The following is a 20,606-nucleotide window of genomic DNA, read 5'->3' on the forward strand; positions in this document are numbered from 1 at the left end:
AAGGACCCGTTCCTCTTCATTTATTTCGGTATGTGCACAGCCCAGAGCTGAGCAGAGGTGTGCGGGAGGTGCTCCCCTCCCCTCTTCCCAGCCCTGAAAAGCCGCACGGTGCTAACCTGTGCCCTGCTCGCGTGGGGAACACCGCTGCTGCCTTTGCCCAAGCTGCTGCGCGCTGCAGGGCGATGAACCCACAGCTGTGCAGGTGGAAGTGATGGGCAGGCTGGAGCCAGAGCTGATCCCCAACCCAGCCCAGCTTTGGCGCAGTCACAGATCCTGGAACGTGGCCTGCTTGCAAGGAGGCTGCAGGCATGCAACCCAGGTCCCTGGGCTGTTTCCAGTCTGCTCTGTGGTGCCCTCAGCAAAGGCTGTGGCCTAGGAAGGTGGGAGCTGTGCTGCTCTCAGTGCCCGGCGGGCAAACCAGTGCCCGTTGCTGCCCGCAGCACCGGGGCTAAAGGTCAGAGTCACAAGGCAGGGTGCTCCTCCATCTCCGGCCGTCTCGCTCGTCCTGCAGCACATCCGCGGGGTTGTGGTAGGCCCTGGCAGTGGCGTGGCTCCCAGGTGCTGGCATGGGGCTGGGGGTAGACTTGAGGGCCCGTCGCTCCTGGCAGCAGTGGTGGAAGCTGAGGGCAAGGGCCAGCCCGCCCAGGATCTCCAGGCAGCTGCCCAAGTAGCTCAGCACCAAGCTGTAGCCCACGGCCAATGTGCTGCTGGCCGGCGCGGGCAGCGCCCACAGCTCGTGGGTGTACCAAGAGGTGGGTATGAGGCTCAGCAGCCCGGAGAGGAGCAGCATGAGCCCCGCCACCCCAGCTAGTGCGTGCTGTGGCTCCTGCCGCCAGCAGCGCACCCCCAGGGCAGCCACCACCAAGCCCAGGAGGGTGAGCACCAGCGAGGCAGGCATCAGCCCCCGGGCCACCTGCACGGCCATCTGCTCGAAGTAGCCCAGCTCGTCAGCCTGCCCGCAGTGGCGCACGTGGCTGCTCTGCCGCTCGCTGCACACGTCCCAGATGCCCTGCTCCAGCACCACGTCGGTGGGCTGGTCGGGGATACGGCTCACCTGCCTCCAGTTGGGCGCCAGCGTGCCCGTGAAAGTCAGCAGCAGCCCGCAGGGGCACAGCACCAGCCCCACGATCATCACCGCCGGCGTCCGCATGCCTGGGAGGCAGGTAAAGCAGCTCCGGTGCAGATGGCAGGTTTCCAAAGCCTGCTTGACCGGGGAAGCACGGGGAAGGGGTCGCTCCCAGCGCCCAGGGAAGAAGGGATGGTGCTCAGCGCTGGCAGCGGCACCCCCCGGCGATGCAGCCGTTCGGGACCCCAGGAAGGCGGGCAGGTGTACCGAGCAGGCGCAGCGTCTGGCGGCCAAGGTTGCGGGGAGGTGCCCGGCGGCAGGAGGAAGTGCGGCCGGGGAGGAGCTCAGTGCCGGCTGGATGGGCTGGCACCCGGCCCGGCCACCGCGAGCGGCAGCACCCAAAGGCGTGCGGGAGCCAGCAGAGATTTGGTCCCCACCGTCTCCTCGCAGGGTCCTCGGGACAGGCAGCAACCCCAGGGCTGCAGCCGGTCCTGGGACCTCTCAGAGTCCCCTGGGAGCTTGCGCGTGCTCTGTCCCACCTCCTCCCTGCTGGCAAAACAGAGCCCCTCTGTTATTTAATACATTGAACTTCAAATTAATACACTTGATTACATCTGAATACGTTAATACATTTGAACTTAAAATAAATTCAAATTTAATCAACTTCGGTTGAATTAATTTATGACAATCATTAATTAAGATGAAATACTGGCAGCACTCAACACTGGTGAGGTCCCTGTGGGCCTCCCCAGGCCCAAGGGACCTTCACAGCCGTTTGCTCTTCACTTCCTCACTCCTTATCCCAGCCAGAATTTCCCCAAACTTGGGGGACATAACTGAGCTCAGTCCCCTCCCAGGCTGCATTCAGAAGCCATCCGTGGTTGCAGCAGCCCAGCTCTCAGCTAAAAATGGTCCTAGGATGTCCACAGAGAGAGATGTAAGTAAGTTATCACATTTTAAGGGCCCTTATATGGGGTTTTTTTCTTCGACCTGCGAAAGCCCCAGCCTTGGGCCTCTCCAAATTTCTCTGAGTTTCTGCTGGTTGTGCCGGGCCCAAAAGAGGGCAGCATCTTCTGCAGGTTAATCCAGGATAATTAATGTAAGCCACGCAGCGTCTATGCACTGGTGGCTGTGCAGCCTTAGCTGCATCAAGGGCTGGGTGGGTGTGTGCTGGACCTGCTACTCTTCAATGCCTTTCCCAAATCCTCTGTCTTACAGCTATTCCCCAAGAGTTTCAGGAGCCTGTTGGATTTGTGGGTGCCAAATCACTCGAGCATTCATGAGAAAATAAGCCAGGAGTTGTTGTTTCCCTTCCCATGGCTTTAACTTGTTTAACTTATATGCTACGCCAGATGCTCACCTCATGTCAAGCCATCCATCACTGCACTTGGAGCCACTCGTCCAGCCAGATGCCACCTGCCTGATGCGTTGCCCTGCAAGGCTGCCTTCAGTCCCATGACCCCCTGAGGGGAGCTGGTGCCAAAATAGGAAATGGCTTCAAATCTTCTAATCACGACTTTTGCAGGAGGTTGGTTTTCGCTTTCTCCTCGGACCTGGTGTGCAAGTTGGCTTTGAGAAGATGCTCTACCTCTGCACGTCCGGAGGTGAAGCGAAGGGGCTGGTAGCCAACCAACTGGCACAGTGAGCCCAAGCACCATACACGAGGACTGGTCAGTGCTGTATTTCTCTCTGGCTCCTCTTGCCTGCTCCTCCAGAGATGCTCTGCCCCTCTTCACCTTAGCCCGCCAGCCTGGGTTTGGCAGGTGGGCATGGCTCGGCTCCCCTGCCTGGGGAGGACGAGCAGATGCCAGGCACTGGGAGCTCTGCAAGGCAGCACCAGCATCAGGTTTAACAACCTGGGCCAGCCTGGTTTATAAATAACTACAGAAGGGTGTTTCTCCCCTTTGGCCTGGTGTCTAGGCTCCTTATTGCAGGGTAACAATAAGCAGATTAGGTGATTTGGCCCCGATGCTTGATGACCTGCTCTGACTAAGCTCAGGGAAGGAAATAGGATTAGCAGAGCTGTTTCCCAATGCCACGAAGTTGTAGATTGTTCATTTCTTTCCTTTTACTTTTTTTAATGAGTTGGTGTGAAAAGCAATTCAAAGCAGAGCCTGGCCTTTTCCAAGCTCTGGGGAAGCGTTTAAAGCCATCTGGTCTTAGAGATAACATGGGCTGGCTGGAGCTGCCTTCCTTCCCACATTTCCCTGGCTGCTGGGTGGGGAGAACTACCTTACTTGGTGTTTCCTACTTCTTCAGGGCTGTGACTTATTTTTTCCTACCTTGGCAAAAGCCATCTCTTTAAGAAAGTGATGGAAACTTTGTCCAGACATGTTCTAGTTGGCGTGCTTACCTCTTTCTTTCAACCCTACTTTGTAAATTGGAGCAGGAGGAGGGAGGCCTTGACTGAAAGGGAACTAGAAAAGATCCAGGCCAGGATGGTCAGAGCAAGGGACTGATTCCTGTGGGGGCTGGGGGCAGAAATCCATGATGGGCTATTATGTGTGGGGTTGCTACTTCCAGCCTCAGATATCACCTCACTGAACCCATTTGGGGCAGTATTGCTGTGTGTTAACCCTCTTCTTGGCCCCTCTAGGTGTCTGCTTCTGGCTGCTGGTGGCAAGTGGCTATCAGTGGCTCTTAGATTGCATCCTTATCATGCAAACGGGACCTTGCCTGATACTCCGCAAATGGCTGCAGCTGGGGAAAACACACACTCAACAGTCTCCAAAGCTTCCTCTGGTGACCCTTGGGACCGTCAGCATAACTAGGCGGATGGGGTAGGCAGGGATTAGTGGTCCTCAGCTCAGTCCTCCTGCTGAGTCCGTGACACTAGAATGGGAGAGTCCTGTCCTCATGATGAGGCTGCTTGCTCCACCTTCCCCTTGGGGCCCATCATCTCCTTCATCAGCGGCAGGACCTCTGAGCATCCTGTTTGCTGTGCCGGGAGCAGCTGGGGCCAGGGTTGTTTAGCCAGAGCCTGCAGCTGGCAATTCCTGTTTACATCCCACTGACCCTGGGGATCTGCCTGTGTCGCGCATAGCGAGATAGCGGGGCTCCGCGAGCCCGAGCCGTCTCAGCGCCTGTCTCGCGCAGGCTGGATCCCCCCGCGTGAGGCCGGTTGTATCGTTCCCGAGCCACCTGAGAGCTTCTTGGGTTCAAAGCGGCCTCGGCCCGTGGCTGAATGCTGAGCCGCGTGACGTCTCGTCTGCAGGCGTGACAAATGGCAGCTCGGGCTCTGTGCTCCTCTGGGCTGCCTTGTGCCCGGCGAGTGCCTGCTGGGCACAGCGCTTGCTCCTGGCCGTGTGTCCTTCACCCGCTCTCTCTCTCTCTCTTTCTCTTTAGGAGATTTTGTGAGGGCTTTGCAGACGCTGGCAGCTCCTCGTGACCTGCCTGCTTTGGGAAGGAGAACCAGCTGGGAATAGGAGTTGGGTCTCCTTGAGGATCCTTGGATGGGACTCCTGGCTATCTTGGATTTACCTCTCTGCTAAAACCCTGAATCTCTGCAGGCAAGGAGTAAAACAGGATGGCTCATACAGCACATGCTCGTTTCTAAGCCCCTCTGCAGTCTCCATCTTACAGGGAAGTTTCCTTAAACAAGTATCTAGGTTGAAGGACTTGTCAGCTCCATTTTGCTGCTTTTCTTCTAGGATTTTGAGGGGGGGGGTGTTTTTAGGAGTGCAAAGCAAGGGTTTCCCATCATCTTCTCCTTGCTTTGGAGCCGTGGTCCAGGCAGCATGGGGATGTAGCCAGGACATGCTCCGCATTGTGCAAACAGCTGCGATTGCAATCAGCTTCTCTCAGCCTGGCTGCCAACTTCCTCCTGAGGCACACTGTTGCCTTTGTGCGTGCTGGGTGCTGGGACATGGAAGACCAGCCCCTAAGTGAGACAAAGCCCTCAGTCCCTCCTCACCAGCTGAACACGGAGCAGGCGACCGCGTGTCCTCCCCAGAGCTCAGGCACTGGAGATGGCTGCTGTTGATCTGGCACCCTCAAGACTGGCAGGGGTGGTGATGGCAGCCCTGAGGGTGCCCATCATAGGGGTTATGAGACACGAAGGGCCGTATCAGGTGTGTGAGGGCTTGCAAGTCCTGTGCTGATGGATCTCCCTCCAGGGCTGTCACCCAGCAGTGGCTTATCATGCTCAGGGTCACAGTCTACGGGAGTCCCAGCTGTTCCCCGTGCTCAAAGCTTGGCATCATGGCACCACACACACCCAAGAATTTGGAGACAGCATCCCATAATGCCTGCAGGGAGCAGTAAACTTATCAGCAAATGCCAAGGTTTCTGCTCTGTTTCTGCAGCACAGCTGTTACTCAGAGAAATGTTCAAGCTAGATCGTGGGAATGAGTTGTTGAAAGTGTTATTAGATGCCCTCCAGGTATTCACTCATCTGTTAAACTCTCTCACTTCCAAACTGCTGCATTTGAACTTGCCAAATTGTCCAGCGCCTCTTCTAAGCCTTTGCTTTCAGTTCAGAGAATGATATAAAAAGCATTTTTGCAGCCATTTCTGTTTGTGGTTAACCCAGTCCTGAAGTGGTTGAGAGTGGTTTGGACACGAAGCTCATGTGCTAGGTTTTGGAGATGCCTAACATGCTGCTGGATTCAGCAGCTCCTTTCAGACATGGAGAAGACAGTGGTTAGACCTATATCTGGCTGTGGAAATCACAGGTTCTGCAGCTCCTGGGCCAGGCAGTCTGGAAGCAAAAGGCAATGCCAGTGCATGTGGGCACTGAACTTGTTGCAACTTGTAAGGCAAAAACAATACTTGGTGTCGGGGTTCATCTGGTTGCTGTAAATGTGACTCACCTGCACATACTTTGCTCTGTCCTTGGGCAAAAGGTCTAAATCCAAAGCTCGGCTTGTGACTGTGCCTTTACGTATTTTCTAGGAGTCTGGGCAGCTCTCTGTGGGTCACACCTCTGGAGGCATGGCTAAGGCTGCACGAGAAAAGACTTGCTTAAACCTTTCCTTGTGAGAAACCTCTGGGGAAGGGGGAGATGGCTTTGCTCCAGGTCCGTTCTGGTGAGTGAGAAACAGTCATACAGCTAGTTTATGGGAGTTTTATTTTGAGATTGGATGGATTAGCACATGGGTGGGAAGGGACCTCTGTCTTGACCAGATGAAATCCCCACACCATATTTGAAAACTCCATGGATGTTTTGACCTGGAAGGATAGCTGCATCTCGCTCTCACATTATTTGCAGGTCAGTAGACAGTCCAACTTTGCCTTTGAAGAGCAAAGGCTTTCTCTGCAGGAGGATCCTGCCCTCTTTGGAGGAAAGCACGGGACTCTTCCAAGTCAGTCAGAGAAACTATTCAAATTAAGGGAAAATATTTGTTTTCTTGGCAAGGTGTCAGCCCCATGCAGTATGGCACACCTTCAATGTGCTGTCTTGATACCATCAATGCATACTTTCTCAGTAGTCAGTACTCCAGTGGAGACAAAACTAATGGGTTTTGGCATGGAAATGTTGGTGAAATCACCAACCGCAGAGCATGTGAAGCACAGGTACAAGCAAAGCAGAGTTTGACCTGGGGACCCCATACCTCAGGCTTTCTGCTGCAGTGCAGCTGTCCAGCACTTTGGCATGAGCACCTCTCCCAGATGCTGGACTGGACCATGGCAGTGGTAGAGTGGTGGCACTCCTCAGCCCCCACATCCCTCACTGGCTCCCTGCACAAATGAACTCTGCTGTGTGACCTGTCTCCCAGCTCATGTTCCACTCGATCAGCATAGAGGTTCCAGTAATCCAGGCCCCGAAGTCTCCTTTTCCCATTCTCTGCTGTCTCGGAGGGGACAGATACACCCCTGAGAAAGCCTGGCACGGGGCAGGAGAGATGGCAGCCTTTGGCATAACTGAACCAGGGTCATCTAAAGCTTGGGAGTCTTGACATAAGCCTAAGAAATACCCAAGGAGGCAGATGTTTTTCCTTCCTGGGAGAAGGTGCAGCCCTGAGACAGATCCCAGAGAGGTGGTTATGTCTCTATCTTAAGGAGTTTCCAAGCTTCAGGTTAAAAAAATCATCAGCCACCCTGACATAGTGTTAGTGATTATCCAGCCGGAGCAGCAGGTCAGGTGAGAGATGAGAACATCTTGGCAAGGTTTCTCAGAGCAGCAGGCTCTTTCTGGGGGTGCTGGAGCCAGCAATTTCCTGTGCTTTGCAGGGATGAAATTCAAGCAGAAGATCCACTTGCGACAACCAGTGCTATGGCAATGTGCCGTAGGTTATGGGACATCAGATACAAAGCCAAGGGCGGCGTAACAGGACAGATGATTAGGGAGACATCACTGCAAGCCAAATGTTTTGGGATGTGGCTGCTTATCAGCAAGGAAACAAGGAAGTAAATGAGATGTCTTGGAAAAACAGCTACTTCAGAGGAGTGTCAAGTGTGAGCACCAAGAGAAAGCATTTTAAAACTGCATGTCACACCTGGTATGCTTCTCTAGACAATAGCAATAAATTACCCATGCTCATCAAAGCTTTATCCTGAAGCTTTGGGAGGCAGGGAAAATTGCCAGGCATGTTGGAAGAGCAGACTGGAGGTGGGGGGGGCAGAGGGGGAGTGGGAGCTGGGGGGAGGTGTCTGTGCGAAGACAAAGCCCAACATCGCTGCACACAGCCGCTGATGCATCCAGGATGGCTCACCAGAGCCATCGCTCAGGTTAAAGCCCTGGAAATTGCTGGGTAATGGCTGGAGACTAGAGAGCGAAGAAGCCAGATGGCCTGATGGTTTTTGAGGAGGTTGGACTGGAGCAGTACCCTCTTCCTCTCAGCCTGTGAACACAGGGTGATGGGTCAGACCCCCGTGAGGGCTGCGGATCCTCTGCGTATGCTGGGCACGCTGTGCCTCAGCGCCTCATCGAGTGGAGGCGGCAGGACATGGACACTGGAGGGCTGTGGCCTTGGGGAGGGAGCGAGAGGTCAGGAATGAACCAGCTGCAGCAGAGGAAAAGACATGGCAGAGCAGGAGTTCTCCAAGCTAGGAAACCCTTCCAAAAGGTAGCTGCTGAGTGGGCTTTGGGGATATTTCCCCAGTAAAGAGATGGGAAATAAATCAAACTTTTTTTTTGCTAGTGCAGAGGACTTATAAAGACCATCTGCACTTGACTTTATATCCAAGCTGCAGAATGGCAGTCCCACACCCAGGATGGGGTGGCCTCGTCGATCCTGCCCTGGGAGATGGGAGAAGTTTCTGGGTGGCAGATAGAAGAGGTTTTTACTGACATTGCTGACCCATGTCCTGTTCAGATGGGATTTTCCCATCGATCTGGCTGTGGTGGCCAGGCTTTGCAGCCGGCCAGAGGGCTGCCCTTCTCCAGGGCTGTCCTGCCTGCCACTCACTGGTCACAGCATCCTTTGGGAGGCAGCAGCTTCTTCTGAAAACTGACGTAGGCTGCTAGCCATGTGCCGTGGGGAAACCTGGCACGCAGCACTATTCCTAGCCCAGTGGAGGTTTGTTAAGTCTAAGAGAGCAGCTGCCCTGGCTCTCTGCCTGTCCCCACCACCCCTGCCTGTGCCAGCTGCTCAGGCAGGAAAGAGAGGAGCCAGCAGACACAGCAGTCGTGGGCAGGGAAAAGCTATGGAAAACTGCCCCCCCCCCAAGTTTGAGTTCCTCTGTGGCACCGATGTGGTTCCTGATGCTTGCCCAGGCCGTACGGGGACAGAGAAGTGGATGCCTCTCCCTGAGTGAGGACGCAGCATCTGCATCGGCTCTTGTCGGGTGCAGGATCTTAGGGGGACACCCAGAGGAAGCCACTTCCAGCTGCTTCATAAAGTGCTGTCTCGACTCAGCTGAGAGCGTACCGTGAGCTCCTGCAGAACCTGGCTTTCTTCCTGCTTTCCTGGCCCTTAGCAGGAGCCAAGCACTTCGCACTGTATTTCTTCCTGGCCACAGGGCTCATTTCCTGAGGTAGAGACCACACTGCCAACCTGGTGACCTGGGAGGTATCAGACATGCTTTGAAAATAGCTGCTCCAATAAAGCAGTAGCCCTTTTCCTTTCTTTCCTTCTTTCTTTCTTTTTCTTTCTTTCTCTTTTTTTTAATTTATTTTTTCTTAAGAAGAGGCTTGTTCAGGAATGGGAACAGAGTTGTAAATACCCTTGAAGCAAGCAACGAATATCATTCTCTACCATTAGAGGAAGGCTTGCTCCCTCTGTGCTCCCCCATCTATTCAGTGGCCCATTTCATCCCACATCCCCTTTTCCTTGGGCTAGATTGATCTTATTGCATAGCACTTTACATCTGACTTGGCTGCATTTTGTCTGACTGATGTCAAGCCCTTTCTTTGTCAGGTCCTTAAGGTCGCTTTGAATTCTAATTTTGCTTTCTGGTATTCCTCTGGTCTCATCTTCAGTGTTAGCTGCAGCGTTTCTAAGGCAGCATGCCTTCTAGCCTTCAATACTGAAATTTTGAATAATACCAAAGCTAGGACTTTTTTCCTGCTTATCTTTTCTGTATATGTTCTTCTAATCTGACTTCAAGCCACTGATACCTCTCCACACCAGATTGGGGTGCTATTTTTGCACCAATTTTGTATCCCTCTTTCATCTGGTCAGTATTTCTCTTTCTGACAAGAAGTCTGGATGGAATAACACAAGGATCTCTAAGGAGGTTGACATTTATCACATCTGCTGCTCCCCCTTTATCTGCCTGCTCTTTGAAGAGATTAAGCTTATTTGATACAAAGTAGCTCTTGAGAAATCCCAGTTGGCTGTTTCTTAGTCCTCATATTAGCCCCTAGGTGCTCTGAATTAATCCTTTGTGCAGATTAATTTTCTAGGCACTGAATTATGGATCCATAACTTGCCTTTAACCTCTTTAAATGGACATTACACTTTGTTAGTTCCTTGGTTCTGCTCCAGCCCTGCAGCAGCTCTTGGAGAGCTCGGGAACTGGAGATGGCTCCTCCTCTGACAACGAGCGTTGCTAGCTCGCACACATTTCACCTAGTGAAAAGTTCATGAACCTCTTCTTTCACAACCCTGGCCCATTTCCCAACCCTTTTTCTGTTCATCATCATGGCCAAACACCAGGGCAAGGGCTTGGTTAACTAACTGTAGGTGGCTGAGAGAGAGACTGCAAAGTCTCAGCTAGTTATCTGGTTATCTTGGTGGTTTGTGGGGGATAATTGGTGCCTTTTGGAGAGAGAGTCACTCATCAATTCAAATTTTGTGTGAAGGCTAAACCCATGAAAGGCATCAAAGTCTTCAGTTTCTTCCATTGCTTCCCTCGGATGAGTGATAGTGATGTTGTTACCTGCCCCTTAGTCCTTCCTCTTCACCCTCCTATAGTCGCTTCTCACGTCCATCACTAGCTTTTCAGCATATAAGCTGTCCTCCCACTGATAAGTGATCATTGGCAAGGGATAGCCAATTTGGTCTAAGGCCACCTGAAAACATCTGAGCTTTGCTAATTCCCAGCTCCTTCCTCTGGTTTTCTCTTCTCCTCACTCCCACTTATAAAGTCCCCTTTGAAGGAACTGCTCCTGCAGCACCGAGAGCTTTGAATGTACATTAGGAAAAACTTCTCTCTCAGAAGGAGATGCAGCCCTGGGCAAATCCCCAGAGCAGTGGGGGCCCCTCATCCCTGGGAGTTTCCAAGTCTCACCTAAACAAAGCAATGGCTGCCCTGAACCACCGTTGGTGATAGTCCTGCTCTGAGTGGGAGACTGGACTAGAAACCGTGGAGGTCCTTTCCAGCCAGTGCTGCCATAGGTCTGCAAAAGAAAATGTTCAACATATGCCAGAACTTGGTTATTTCCCTGTATCAGGAACACACCTGCATTGCACTTGGACACAACAAGTCCAACTATCCTTTGCCTTTCTTTTTCCCTTGCCAGGTGTTATCCCCTTGTTATATGGCACCGTATTACCCATACATACCACGGAAACACAGTGTGTGCGGAACATCTGACCTTGCATTCCTCCCTCAGGCCTGTCGCTGCATTAGAAATAGCCTCATTGAAATGTCTGAACTTGCAGCTTCATTGCTGAGTTCCCCAAGTGCCAGCAGTTGGGATTTAATAGCCAGCGCTGAGAATGCTTGCGTCCTTTCCCGTGGCAAACACTAGTTGTATTCAGGGTGCTGTTGCTTGTTCTGTTGTTTTGCCCTCCTTGCTGCCACAGCAGTAATCAGAATGAGGTGTAATTGCAAAGTTTCCCTTGGTACATATGCAAGGCCGCTGAGCTGTTTCGCTACGTCCTAAGAGTTTTCTGCTCTTTTTCCTTCCGTGACAAATGTCTGATCTCTGGTTTTAAGCGGGAAGCTAATGGTTATGTAGCTGTGTGCTGGCGCTGCGTTCCCTACCCCTCCTTTCATCCTCTTGCCATTTATCTGACCTCCCCGAAGTAACCTCTGGGTCCCCTAACACGTTGAATACTCTTGGCAGTTGCAGAGAAGAGGAAATTACCATAGATTAGGTGCCTAGTGGAGAACCCAAGTGCGAAGAATCTGTAGATATGTCTTGGAGGCCTGTAGAAGATGGAAGAAAAGGCACTCCCATCTTTTGGAGGCACCCCAGATGATTCAGGCAGCACCAGCAAAACCTCACCTCTTGCTGCCTGGTGCAGAGGGCTCACCTTTGGGCATGCTTTTGGAGGGCAGGCAGGAAGTGCTGCGTGCAGACGGCTCAGCGTGGCTCTTCCAGCCTTTTACCCTGCGGTCTGCCTTTGAGGGATGAAGTAAGGATGCCGCTCCCAAGGCATACTCCCAAGGCATACTCCCAAGGCACAGCCCCAAATCTGGCAGCAAAGACGACACAGATTTTCCAGGATGTTCAGTGAAGACTTTGGGAAACAGTGGTGGTTTACAGCTTGGGCCCTGAATAAACATTTGCATGTCTTTGCTAACTGCTGCTGATACTCTTTCCCCCACCCCTGATTCAACCTTTGTTTTTGCATGCTAGCAATGCCTCAGGAGCTGGGCAGTTATCAGAAGACAGTGAGTCACCTAAAATATCTGCTAAACTTATTCCCTAGGAGCTCGTCTTACTCAGAGGACGAATTCCAGCTCTCTTGGCTCCTCTGAAAATTTTCTACCCACAGTGTATACTGCTGCTCTGGGACCCACCTTGCCTGTCTCAGAGGGATGCAGTTGCTGTAGGCCAACAGAGGTAGAAGACAAACCCAGCAGCTACAAACTTAGCTTTTCCTGAAAACTGGGAAGAGGTCTGTATCCATCCTCAATACTTGCTTTTAAAGGTAATGGTGGGGTTTTTATGGCAGAGGTTCCCTTTTGGTCCCAAGTTTGTCCAACACGTTCCTCAGTGGTCTGCAACCAGGGCTCCTATGTGCAGTGGGTATATAATATCTGTAACCTGAGAGTCTTTCAAACTTGGAAGCAGCCCCACGATCTTCTGAAGAGTTATCGCTAGACTTTTTCTATTTTTCACCGCAGAAAATATTCCACCTTCTATTTTCTCTAAGGAAAGTCTTATCATAAAGATAAGATCATCTGCCGGTAGTTTGTGATATTGATGTGTTTTGGGGATATTTTCTCATACAATATTTTTTGAAAGCAACGTGGAGGCATGGGTTAGGTTACAGAGCGGATCTTTGCTAACAGCCCTTTGAACCTTGCATAACTCCAGACGTAGAATTTCACTGGGTGACTCATGTCTGCAGCCCAATGATGTGCCGATGGGCCTTCCCTTGTGGGGCAGACCTTTCAAAAAGACATCCGGCTTGGTGACAGCTGCAGTTACAGAACCAAACAGGAGCCAGTTCTGACCCGTGAGGTGACATTTCTGCTCTTTTTTTTACCTTGGATAGAGTCACTTCTAGACTGCTCTGTAAATCATGACCCAGTGATGAAATATCAGAGGGAGCTGGGATTGCTGGTGCTGCTCTTGAGAAGCTCGAATCTTATTTTAGTAAAAACGACCCTTGGGGAGGGGGATGGCACATAAACATGCTGCACATCCACTCCGCACCTCCATGGTTTTTTCTGCTACTGCTCCGCTCCAGCGGTGTCTGCCTGCTTCATGTTATGACCTGACACCGGACCTTGGCATTTCAGCCTTTCTAGGGGTGATGGAGCTCGTGTCTCCTGTTCTTGCCCTGTTTCAGGGTTGAGGAGGCTTTTGCCATGCTCTGCGTGGGCTTTCTCTGCGGGCGGTATCCACCACGGTGTCGTCGAAATACGGGACAGGCAGTGTTGCACTCCGGTTGTAAACCAGCCTTCTCATCAGCATTATTTGGATGCCTGGTGCCTTGTCTCACCCTTGCACGCTGTTTGTGCTGAGCTGCTGCTTTGTTTAGGGTGTGAACACACCTCACGCGCACACACACAGCACAGACAGCCCTGTCCTGTGCCTGGAAAGAAGAAAACAGATTCCTGAGGTGCAGCGTGAGAAAGGAGAGGGAATGAGCGTGCACTGCCCTTACACCACAAGAACCAGGAGGAATTGAATAAAGCCAGCGGGTGCCAGGTTCAAAACAAGCCAAAAGAGATGGTTTTTTCACCCGGCCCAGGACCGAGCTGCAGAATTACATACTGCAGGATACTGCAGAGGGTGAAAACTTACATGCATTACAGGGGACATTAGAAACATTCACAAAAGAGGGATCTGGGAGCATTACATCCAAAGACACCAACTTTGGTCCAAGAAGCCTTGCAAGTCGCTGGAGGCTATATCGGTGCGGACCAACTGTGCATGTTGTCCGTCATCCATCACACCCTCTGCACCAGAAAGCCTGTAGATGTTACGGCTGATAGGTCCCAAATGGCTTTTGGGACCGTCCAGCTGGTCTGCTCCGTCGCTCCCTTTGCTTAAAGGCTCCCCAGCAGCCTGGCTCTGCCTGGCTGGGTCCGGGGCACATGTGGGTCTCCACTGCGAGGGGCCAGAGCTGCAGAAGATGGCTTTAAAATGTAAAGGGAGTGAGCACATGGAACCGCTGGCGTCTCCTCGCAGGCATGCCTGTGCTCGCGGGTGTGTCTGCCTAGACGCAAGGCATGCCCGTTAGCTAACTGTGTTTTGCTGTTTTCTTAGATTGCACTGAAGACATGATTTGCATTGAATTGCCTCCAGTCTCCTGTGAGGCACTGCAGGCGGCAAACTTTTAGGAGCGACGGGCACCGAGTAAGCAAATGGGTCGCTTTGGCATCTCGCTGCAACTGGGAGAGAGCGGCGCACTGGATGTAAGAAGCTTCTTCTTTAGCCTGGGCACTTTGCCAATCTCTTTCTAGAGAAGAGCCTCCTGGAGGCTAAGGGGCCTTTGAGAGTTCTCGTTCAGAAAATGTCCTGGGAAGGGTGTGTGCCAGTTCTCTTGTGGTTACTGTTTTCTCTGAAATCTACTGGTTTCCCCCAAAGTAAGCTCCCTTTGGGGATTTTGTAGGCTGGGGACAGCTCATGGAGGAGTGAATATCTACGGTGGGGGGGTAGTATTGTGATTTACTTTTAAACTTTCCAGAGAGGCATTCCTGCCTTTCAAAGTCCTATTCGTGGTGGCCCAGGAGGCAAATTCCTTTTGCAGGTTGCATAATTTGCAGAGAAAAATGCTGCAATGGCCCAGGGGGTTTTATTGACTCAAACCTACTCTACACTCCTCTTAGTGGCTCTGTCTTCCCTTGTCTAATGGTGCAGGACATGGAAGGTTGCATCTTGCACCTTTCCAAAGTCCTTCTCACAGCCTTAGGCTGACATGCACTGCCTGGACTGGCTTGGCAGGTGAATGGGGACCCATGTTATGGGAAGGAGTCGTTGGAGCTGCTCAGCACCCTGGCAGGCCCTTGCCACTCAAGACAAGGGGCTTTCAGTTGATGTTTAGCCTGTGGTGTGTGACCAGAGATGGTACCAGAGCACGAAGGTCTGGCCTGTGACAGGGTGCCTGGAAAAGTGGGGCTCAGCTCCTTACTTTGGCTGTTGATGTTCTTAAGCTGTGCTCAAGGGCCTCCAGGGCCAGAACATTCCCCTGCGTGAGGGCCATGTTGTGGTGTCGGTGCATCTGGACAGGCCCAAGGAGTCGATGAACAGTGTGTGATCCTGCAGGGCAGCAAACAGTTAAGTGATATTTGTTGGCTGAGCTCCTGGGAGCCTGTGAAGCCTCTCCTTGGGAAATCCCCCCTTTCTGCCCGTGCTGTTTCATACCACTGTCATCTCCTAGTCTTGTTTGCTAGGACACTGATTTTTGTCTCCCTCTTGTTTACCCATCCTGGCCACAGAGGAGTCCTTGGGTGCTATCAGCATCTCTTTCTGTTTGGGCTAACCCAAGCGCTCTGCCTTATTTTTCATACTTCTCCTATCAATGCGCATATCCTTGGGTACGGGGAACACTCTCCCCTCCCTTTCCAGCTCTTGAAATCATAGCGGATGATGGGACCAATGACACGCGGTGTGACCAGGCAGCTGGGAACCTCTTCCGCACGAGAGCCTGAGGAGATGGGACACAGGTCACAGCACTCGGTAGGGTACCCAAGCCCACGGTCCAGGCCACGTGCAGCTCCGGGTCTCCCAATCCCTTCCACACGGCCTGGCCGGACCAAGCTGCACCAGGGAGAGGGGGGAGAGCCGGTGCGTTTCTCCACTCGCGCTCATCCTCCGAGGAAACTGCGTCTGAACGTTTGCTGTCTTCCCCGAGTCACGGCGAAATCAATCCCAAATATTCCCTTTGAAGCTCTTCACGTGGTGCTGAAGCGCTCTCGCCTTCAAAGCAGCTGCTAGAGACAGGCAGGCTGCTTAGAAGACACTCGAGTGCTCTCACATCAAGTTCAGGCTGTATTAAAATTTTACCGGGCTGTTTCGCATCTCAGATGAATCACAGTTCCCTTCTGAAAAGCATCCGTGTGTGTGTGTGTGTGTGTGTGTGTGTGTGTGTTGGTGGGCACGCGTGCAACGGAGGGCTTTCGGAAGAGATCATTAATGCACAGAGACATCTTGGTGTCGAAGAGAGGCCCTGAGTGGCAGCTCTCGGCTGCGGTTTTTTCTCAGCGCTCGTTAAAAAGGCGAAGCGTGCGGCTGCCGCGGGGGCGAGCGGAGGGCCGAGAGGATGCCCGGCCGGACGCTGCGTGGCTGGGACACCCCCCTGACCCCCGCCCGGCGGGGAGATGGGCGCTGGCTGCCTCCGCGAGGCAGTTTCGGGTGACGGGTTTAACGCCAACCTCCCTTTCGGGAGGCTGCGAGGCGGTGGCAAGTCCGTTCTTGACGGGCAAGTAATTAAAAAAAAAGAGGGTGCGGGGCGGGGGTGGTGGTGGTGGGGTGGGGAGATGAGGCGAGCGAGCGCCTCCGCGGGCCCTGGATGCGGCCGCCTCTGCAGCTGCTCGCCCAGGGCACCTCTCGCGGGGGCAGTTTCGCCCGGGGGCGTCAGGCTCCTCGGGGGATGCAGTTCGGAGGCGCCCGCGACATTTATCTAGGTTCTTATTCCTTCTTTTGAAGGAAGGGCCAAGAGTCCGGGCTTGGTGCGGGTCTCCTGGGGGTTATACCAGGGGTCACACCAGCCCTCTGTTGGCTGGTACCCAGGGTTTCCACTTTGTCGCGGGGAGGAGAGGGCTGCGGTGGGAGGCAAGGGGGCAGGGACACCCTCGTTCTCCTTCTAGCAGCATCCTCGGGCAAATTTGTCTCGTAGTGTCTTGCATGGAGGGAGAGGCCGGCTCTCTGCTGGATCCATTTTCTCCAAGTTCATCACCACCTTGTGAGTGCTGCAGAGTCGTGTCGGGTCCGTCAGCCTCGTTTTTCTGGAGAGGGAGCGATTTTGTTTCTTTTTTTTGGTCCACTGGGCAGAGAAATGCATGATTTAGCCTTTTCCTTTGTCTGGGAAGTTCATTGCCTCACTGCATCACCCAAGCTTTGTTTGAAACGGTCTGTCCAAAGCCACCACCCCTCCCGTCAGACTTGCCTAGCGATGCCTCCCAGACCAGGCAGGGAGGCCAGGCCAGGAGCCAAGCGTCCGCAGGTCCCCCCGCAGCGCCGATGGGGCTGGAAGCAGCCTCCTGCGAGTTCCTTGGAGGCGGAGGTGGATGAAACAGCTGGCCCGGCACGTGGCTCCCCTCTCGACCCACGGGCCCTCTCTGCCCGTCTCGCTTTGCTCCCGCGTGCCAGGCGTCGGCGCAGGGGCTGCCTTTGCCGGCACCATCTTGCTGCTGGAGGCGGAGGATGCTTTTGTATCCCTGCTTGCTACCTGTTTGCTCCAGGCCCCCAGACTGAGCCTACATTTCTTCCTGCTGCATCTGAAACATGCTGTTTGGGAGGGAAGGCACGCAGAGGCCGCGTCCACCCTACCACCACCCTCCCTGCCCTGGCTCGTTCGCCACAGCCGTGCCCTTCAGCTTGTACTGCTGCCTGTCACCCTGCTGACGTCACCACAGAAAAACGCTGGTTTGCCTTGGCCAGAAAACTTCCCTTGCAAAGAAAAAAGCCAGCTCAGGGCTTTTCACTTGAAAAGAAAGAAAGAGAGAAGAATAGACTTGAAAGCAAATTCCCTTTTTTTTTTTTTTTTTTACTATGGGTGAGAGCTTTTCCCACGCTCTTTTGGAAGGAGTGCAAGGAGCAAACCTGCCCTGGTGCCTGCAAACAGCAAACTCTGCTGAAGAGCAAGGAAAAAGCCAGCCTTGCTGGAGAGCTGCAGAAAGCAGCGACGTGCTCTCCCGCGGCGGCTCGTGCCTGCGTGCCTGCTGCTTCTGTATCGATGGCTTTTCCAGATCCCTCTTGGCCGCATCGTTTGGAGCCTCCCTCACCTACGACCCTTCGCCAGTCTGATTTCTGCCTCCTGCCTTTGAAAGGCAGTAAACGTTTTGCTGTTGGCAGGCCTCAGCCCTGGCATCAGGAGCGACCTTTTCCAAAGCAGCCGGTCTCCGACAGGGATATGCAAAACCCGTTCGTGTATGGGAGAGCTGGCCCATGCAACTCACATCCCTGAAAGCAGCTCAGCTGCTCTCCGAGCGGAGGAGGCCTAGTCCTGGCTTGCAGCTCCCCAGCACGTGAAGGGCTGCGCGTGTTTAAACACCCCCAAAAGACAGACGAGAGATTTGAGGGCAGCTTTTGGACACAAAGAACCAGCTGAGGCCAGGGACCAGGGACTTCTTTTTTTTTCTTTTTTTTTGGGGGGGGGATCAGTGTGAAATTGGGTTCCTCGCTCCCCGCCCACCCCAGCCTTTGGGCCGGCTCGTAGGAAGCTGTGCTGACAAGCACCGTAGCCCTCGCGCACCCGTATCTGCTCCCGCGATCTCCCCATCTCCCTTTGTTTGGCTGCCAGCTTTCTGCACCTGCACGCAGGTGGGCTCTCCACACTCGCCGCCGTGGTGAGGCCTTCCCTCTCCCGGCCTGTGGGCACCGCAAGGGTTTTGCCTGGGTCTGGGGAGCAAGGCAAGGTTTTCCCGCAGCAGGCACTCCCGTTGCTGCAGCCGGGGGTGGCTGCAAGCCAGCCGGTGGCTTGGCGACGTGCAGACGGAGCGCAAGCTGCCCTGCCGTTATCCTCCGGCGGGGCGGAGAGGACCTGCCCACCTCCCTCCCCACTGCAGCAGGAATCTGGGATTGCCCCGCGCGTTTCCTTTGCTAATTGAGCACAGATTGTGTTAGCTAATCCCGTCGCCGAATCCCCCAGCTATTCAAAGCTTAACAAGAGCAACCACACGCGCCAGCTGGGAGGCCCTGTGTGTATGTCCTGTTGGGACAAGGATCAGGGAAACAAAGTGTGTGGGTTTTATTTCTTCTTATTGTTTTTCTTCTGTTTTTTTTTATTTTTTTTTTTAAGCAATATGTAGCCCACTGCCATCACCCTCTCTCCTGTCCACAGAGAGTACGTGGCACAAGAAGAAGACATCATTGCCACCAGGCGAGGGGGGCAGACCTGGGAAGCCAGGTGGACCTCTGCTCTCGCGCCCGTCTGGCATTGCCCTTCTGGCACCGCTCGCTGTGACAGGCCAGTCTGGAGCTACTGGCCTGCAGCTGTGGGTGCCAGTGGGCTCCACGGTGCCACCACCAAAGCTCTCAGGGCGAGGGCTAGAAGCAGTTGAGGACCTTGAGTTGTCTCACGCTCACTCTCCCCGCTGTTCTGGGCTGTACGTTAAACAGGTCCCCGAGAGGACTGTTACTGCCGCTGTGACTCTGGCTGAGGACAGCGGGCGCTTGTCCGTGCGCACAATAGCACTTTCGCTTGGTGTCAGGCGGTGATGGAGGAAAACTCTTGCTGGCCGGAGACTGAGAAGGCTGGATTTGATTCCAGGCGCTGACCGTGGCCGGCGTGGGCTGCAAGTATTCACCGACCGTGCAGGAAGGGAAATGCAAACTAAATGTTCACGCTCAAGTGCATTCCCTTTGCAGAAGGCACCGTAGCAGCCGGGCCACCGCTCTGGGCCAGTTCATCCTCTTCGGAGCCACTCTAAGGAAGAGATGAGATGATGCGGCTTTGCTTTTTAAAGACAGGCAGCGACTTAATCGGTAAAATCTCTTCTACGCAGTGCTCGTTTGCTAGAGCTTTTTTAGCCTATTGTCCCATCCCAACTACCCCGAACAGGAGAGGAGGCCAGTGCAGCTGTGGGTGTCTCCAGCCCCAGCGTACAAAGCCCACTTGTTGCCCACACTGTCGTATGTCCCCCCCACCCCCTCCCCCTGCCCAGCCCAGCCACAACCGCTTCATCCCGCAAGCACAGACCGAGCATCCATCAAAAGGGCTATTATCCTGCGATTTCTTAACAGCCACTGTTGCTCTTTGGTATTGAGAACCAAGCTGCCCCTCTGACACAGTTCCCCGAGCCCTGAAATAGCGGTGCCCGTCGCTGATCGGCATGCTGATTCGTGCCCTTTCTCCGCGGCGGCGGGGAGGGGAAGGCTGCTGCCTATACACGGGGTTGCACTGGTGGTTTTGGCCCTCACCCCAGTCCTGCAGGACCGACAAGTCCTCGTCCCTACAGGAACCCCCCGCAGGGATCAGGCTTTAGGCCTCCAGATGTTAGCAGGGAGATAACTCCTGAGGAGGGCGGTTCAGAGACCACATTAGGGTTTAACTCTTTGTTGCTGCGCTTTTAACCTACTCTTCCCAAGAACAGGGAGCTTACCAACACAGTAAGACCCATGACCAGGAGGAGATCTGTGTGCTGCTGGCGGAAATGAGGACTGGTGCCTGAAGTCCCTGAAGTGCCCTTAATTCTCCAGGGTTTCTCCAAGTCAGGTGCCTTTTTGCTGAGTTAGCCTTTTGGAAAACAATACTTTGGGAGAAATACGTCTGGCTGGGACGTGTTACCATTTCTTAGCAGGCTTTGTATGCTGGTCTGCACTTAGAGAGGCCTTTTTTCAGAAGTTTTCTTGGCCATTGGTGAAGTGCTTAAATGAGCAACGATGAATATCATGCTGGAGAAGCTATGGGAGTTTCCAGTTACTCCAAATTGTTCTGGACTAACGGCTGTCGTTCTTGGCCTTAGCCTCAAAGAAAGATTGTTTTGTTTGTTAGAATATGAGGTTATGCTATTTTCCACTCAGATCTTTGGACATAAAAAGAATGATTTACTAAGAAAATTGATTTTTTTTTCTTTATCCTGCATCCCAAAGCCACCGTGCTTCCGGGTGGGAGGCTGGTGGATAGTAACTGTCTGCTTGTCCTGG

At 53.4% G+C, this 20,606-nt stretch overlaps 1 protein-coding gene and 1 long non-coding RNA gene across 2 annotated transcripts; one reads left to right on the plus strand and one right to left on the minus strand.

The window, feature by feature from the left end:
- Positions 1-448: 448 nt before the first annotated feature.
- CLDN23 (claudin 23) lies at positions 449-1,322 on the minus strand. Its single transcript, XM_062574409.1, has one exon. The coding sequence runs from the start codon at positions 1,148-1,150 to the stop codon at positions 449-451; it is 702 nt and encodes a 233-aa protein (XP_062430393.1). The 5' UTR covers positions 1,151-1,322.
- A 4,649-nt stretch (positions 1,323-5,971) lies between these two features.
- LOC134140419 (uncharacterized) lies at positions 5,972-14,195 on the plus strand. Its single transcript, XR_009958398.1, has 3 exons — positions 5,972-6,093; positions 12,052-12,240; positions 14,064-14,195. It is a non-coding gene; the product is annotated as an uncharacterized LOC134140419 (long non-coding RNA).
- The last annotated feature ends 6,411 nt before the right edge of the window (positions 14,196-20,606 follow it).

Source organism: Rhea pennata, chromosome 4, assembly GCF_028389875.1.
Source record: "Rhea pennata isolate bPtePen1 chromosome 4, bPtePen1.pri, whole genome shotgun sequence".
NCBI lineage: Eukaryota > Metazoa > Chordata > Aves > Rheiformes > Rheidae > Rhea > Rhea pennata.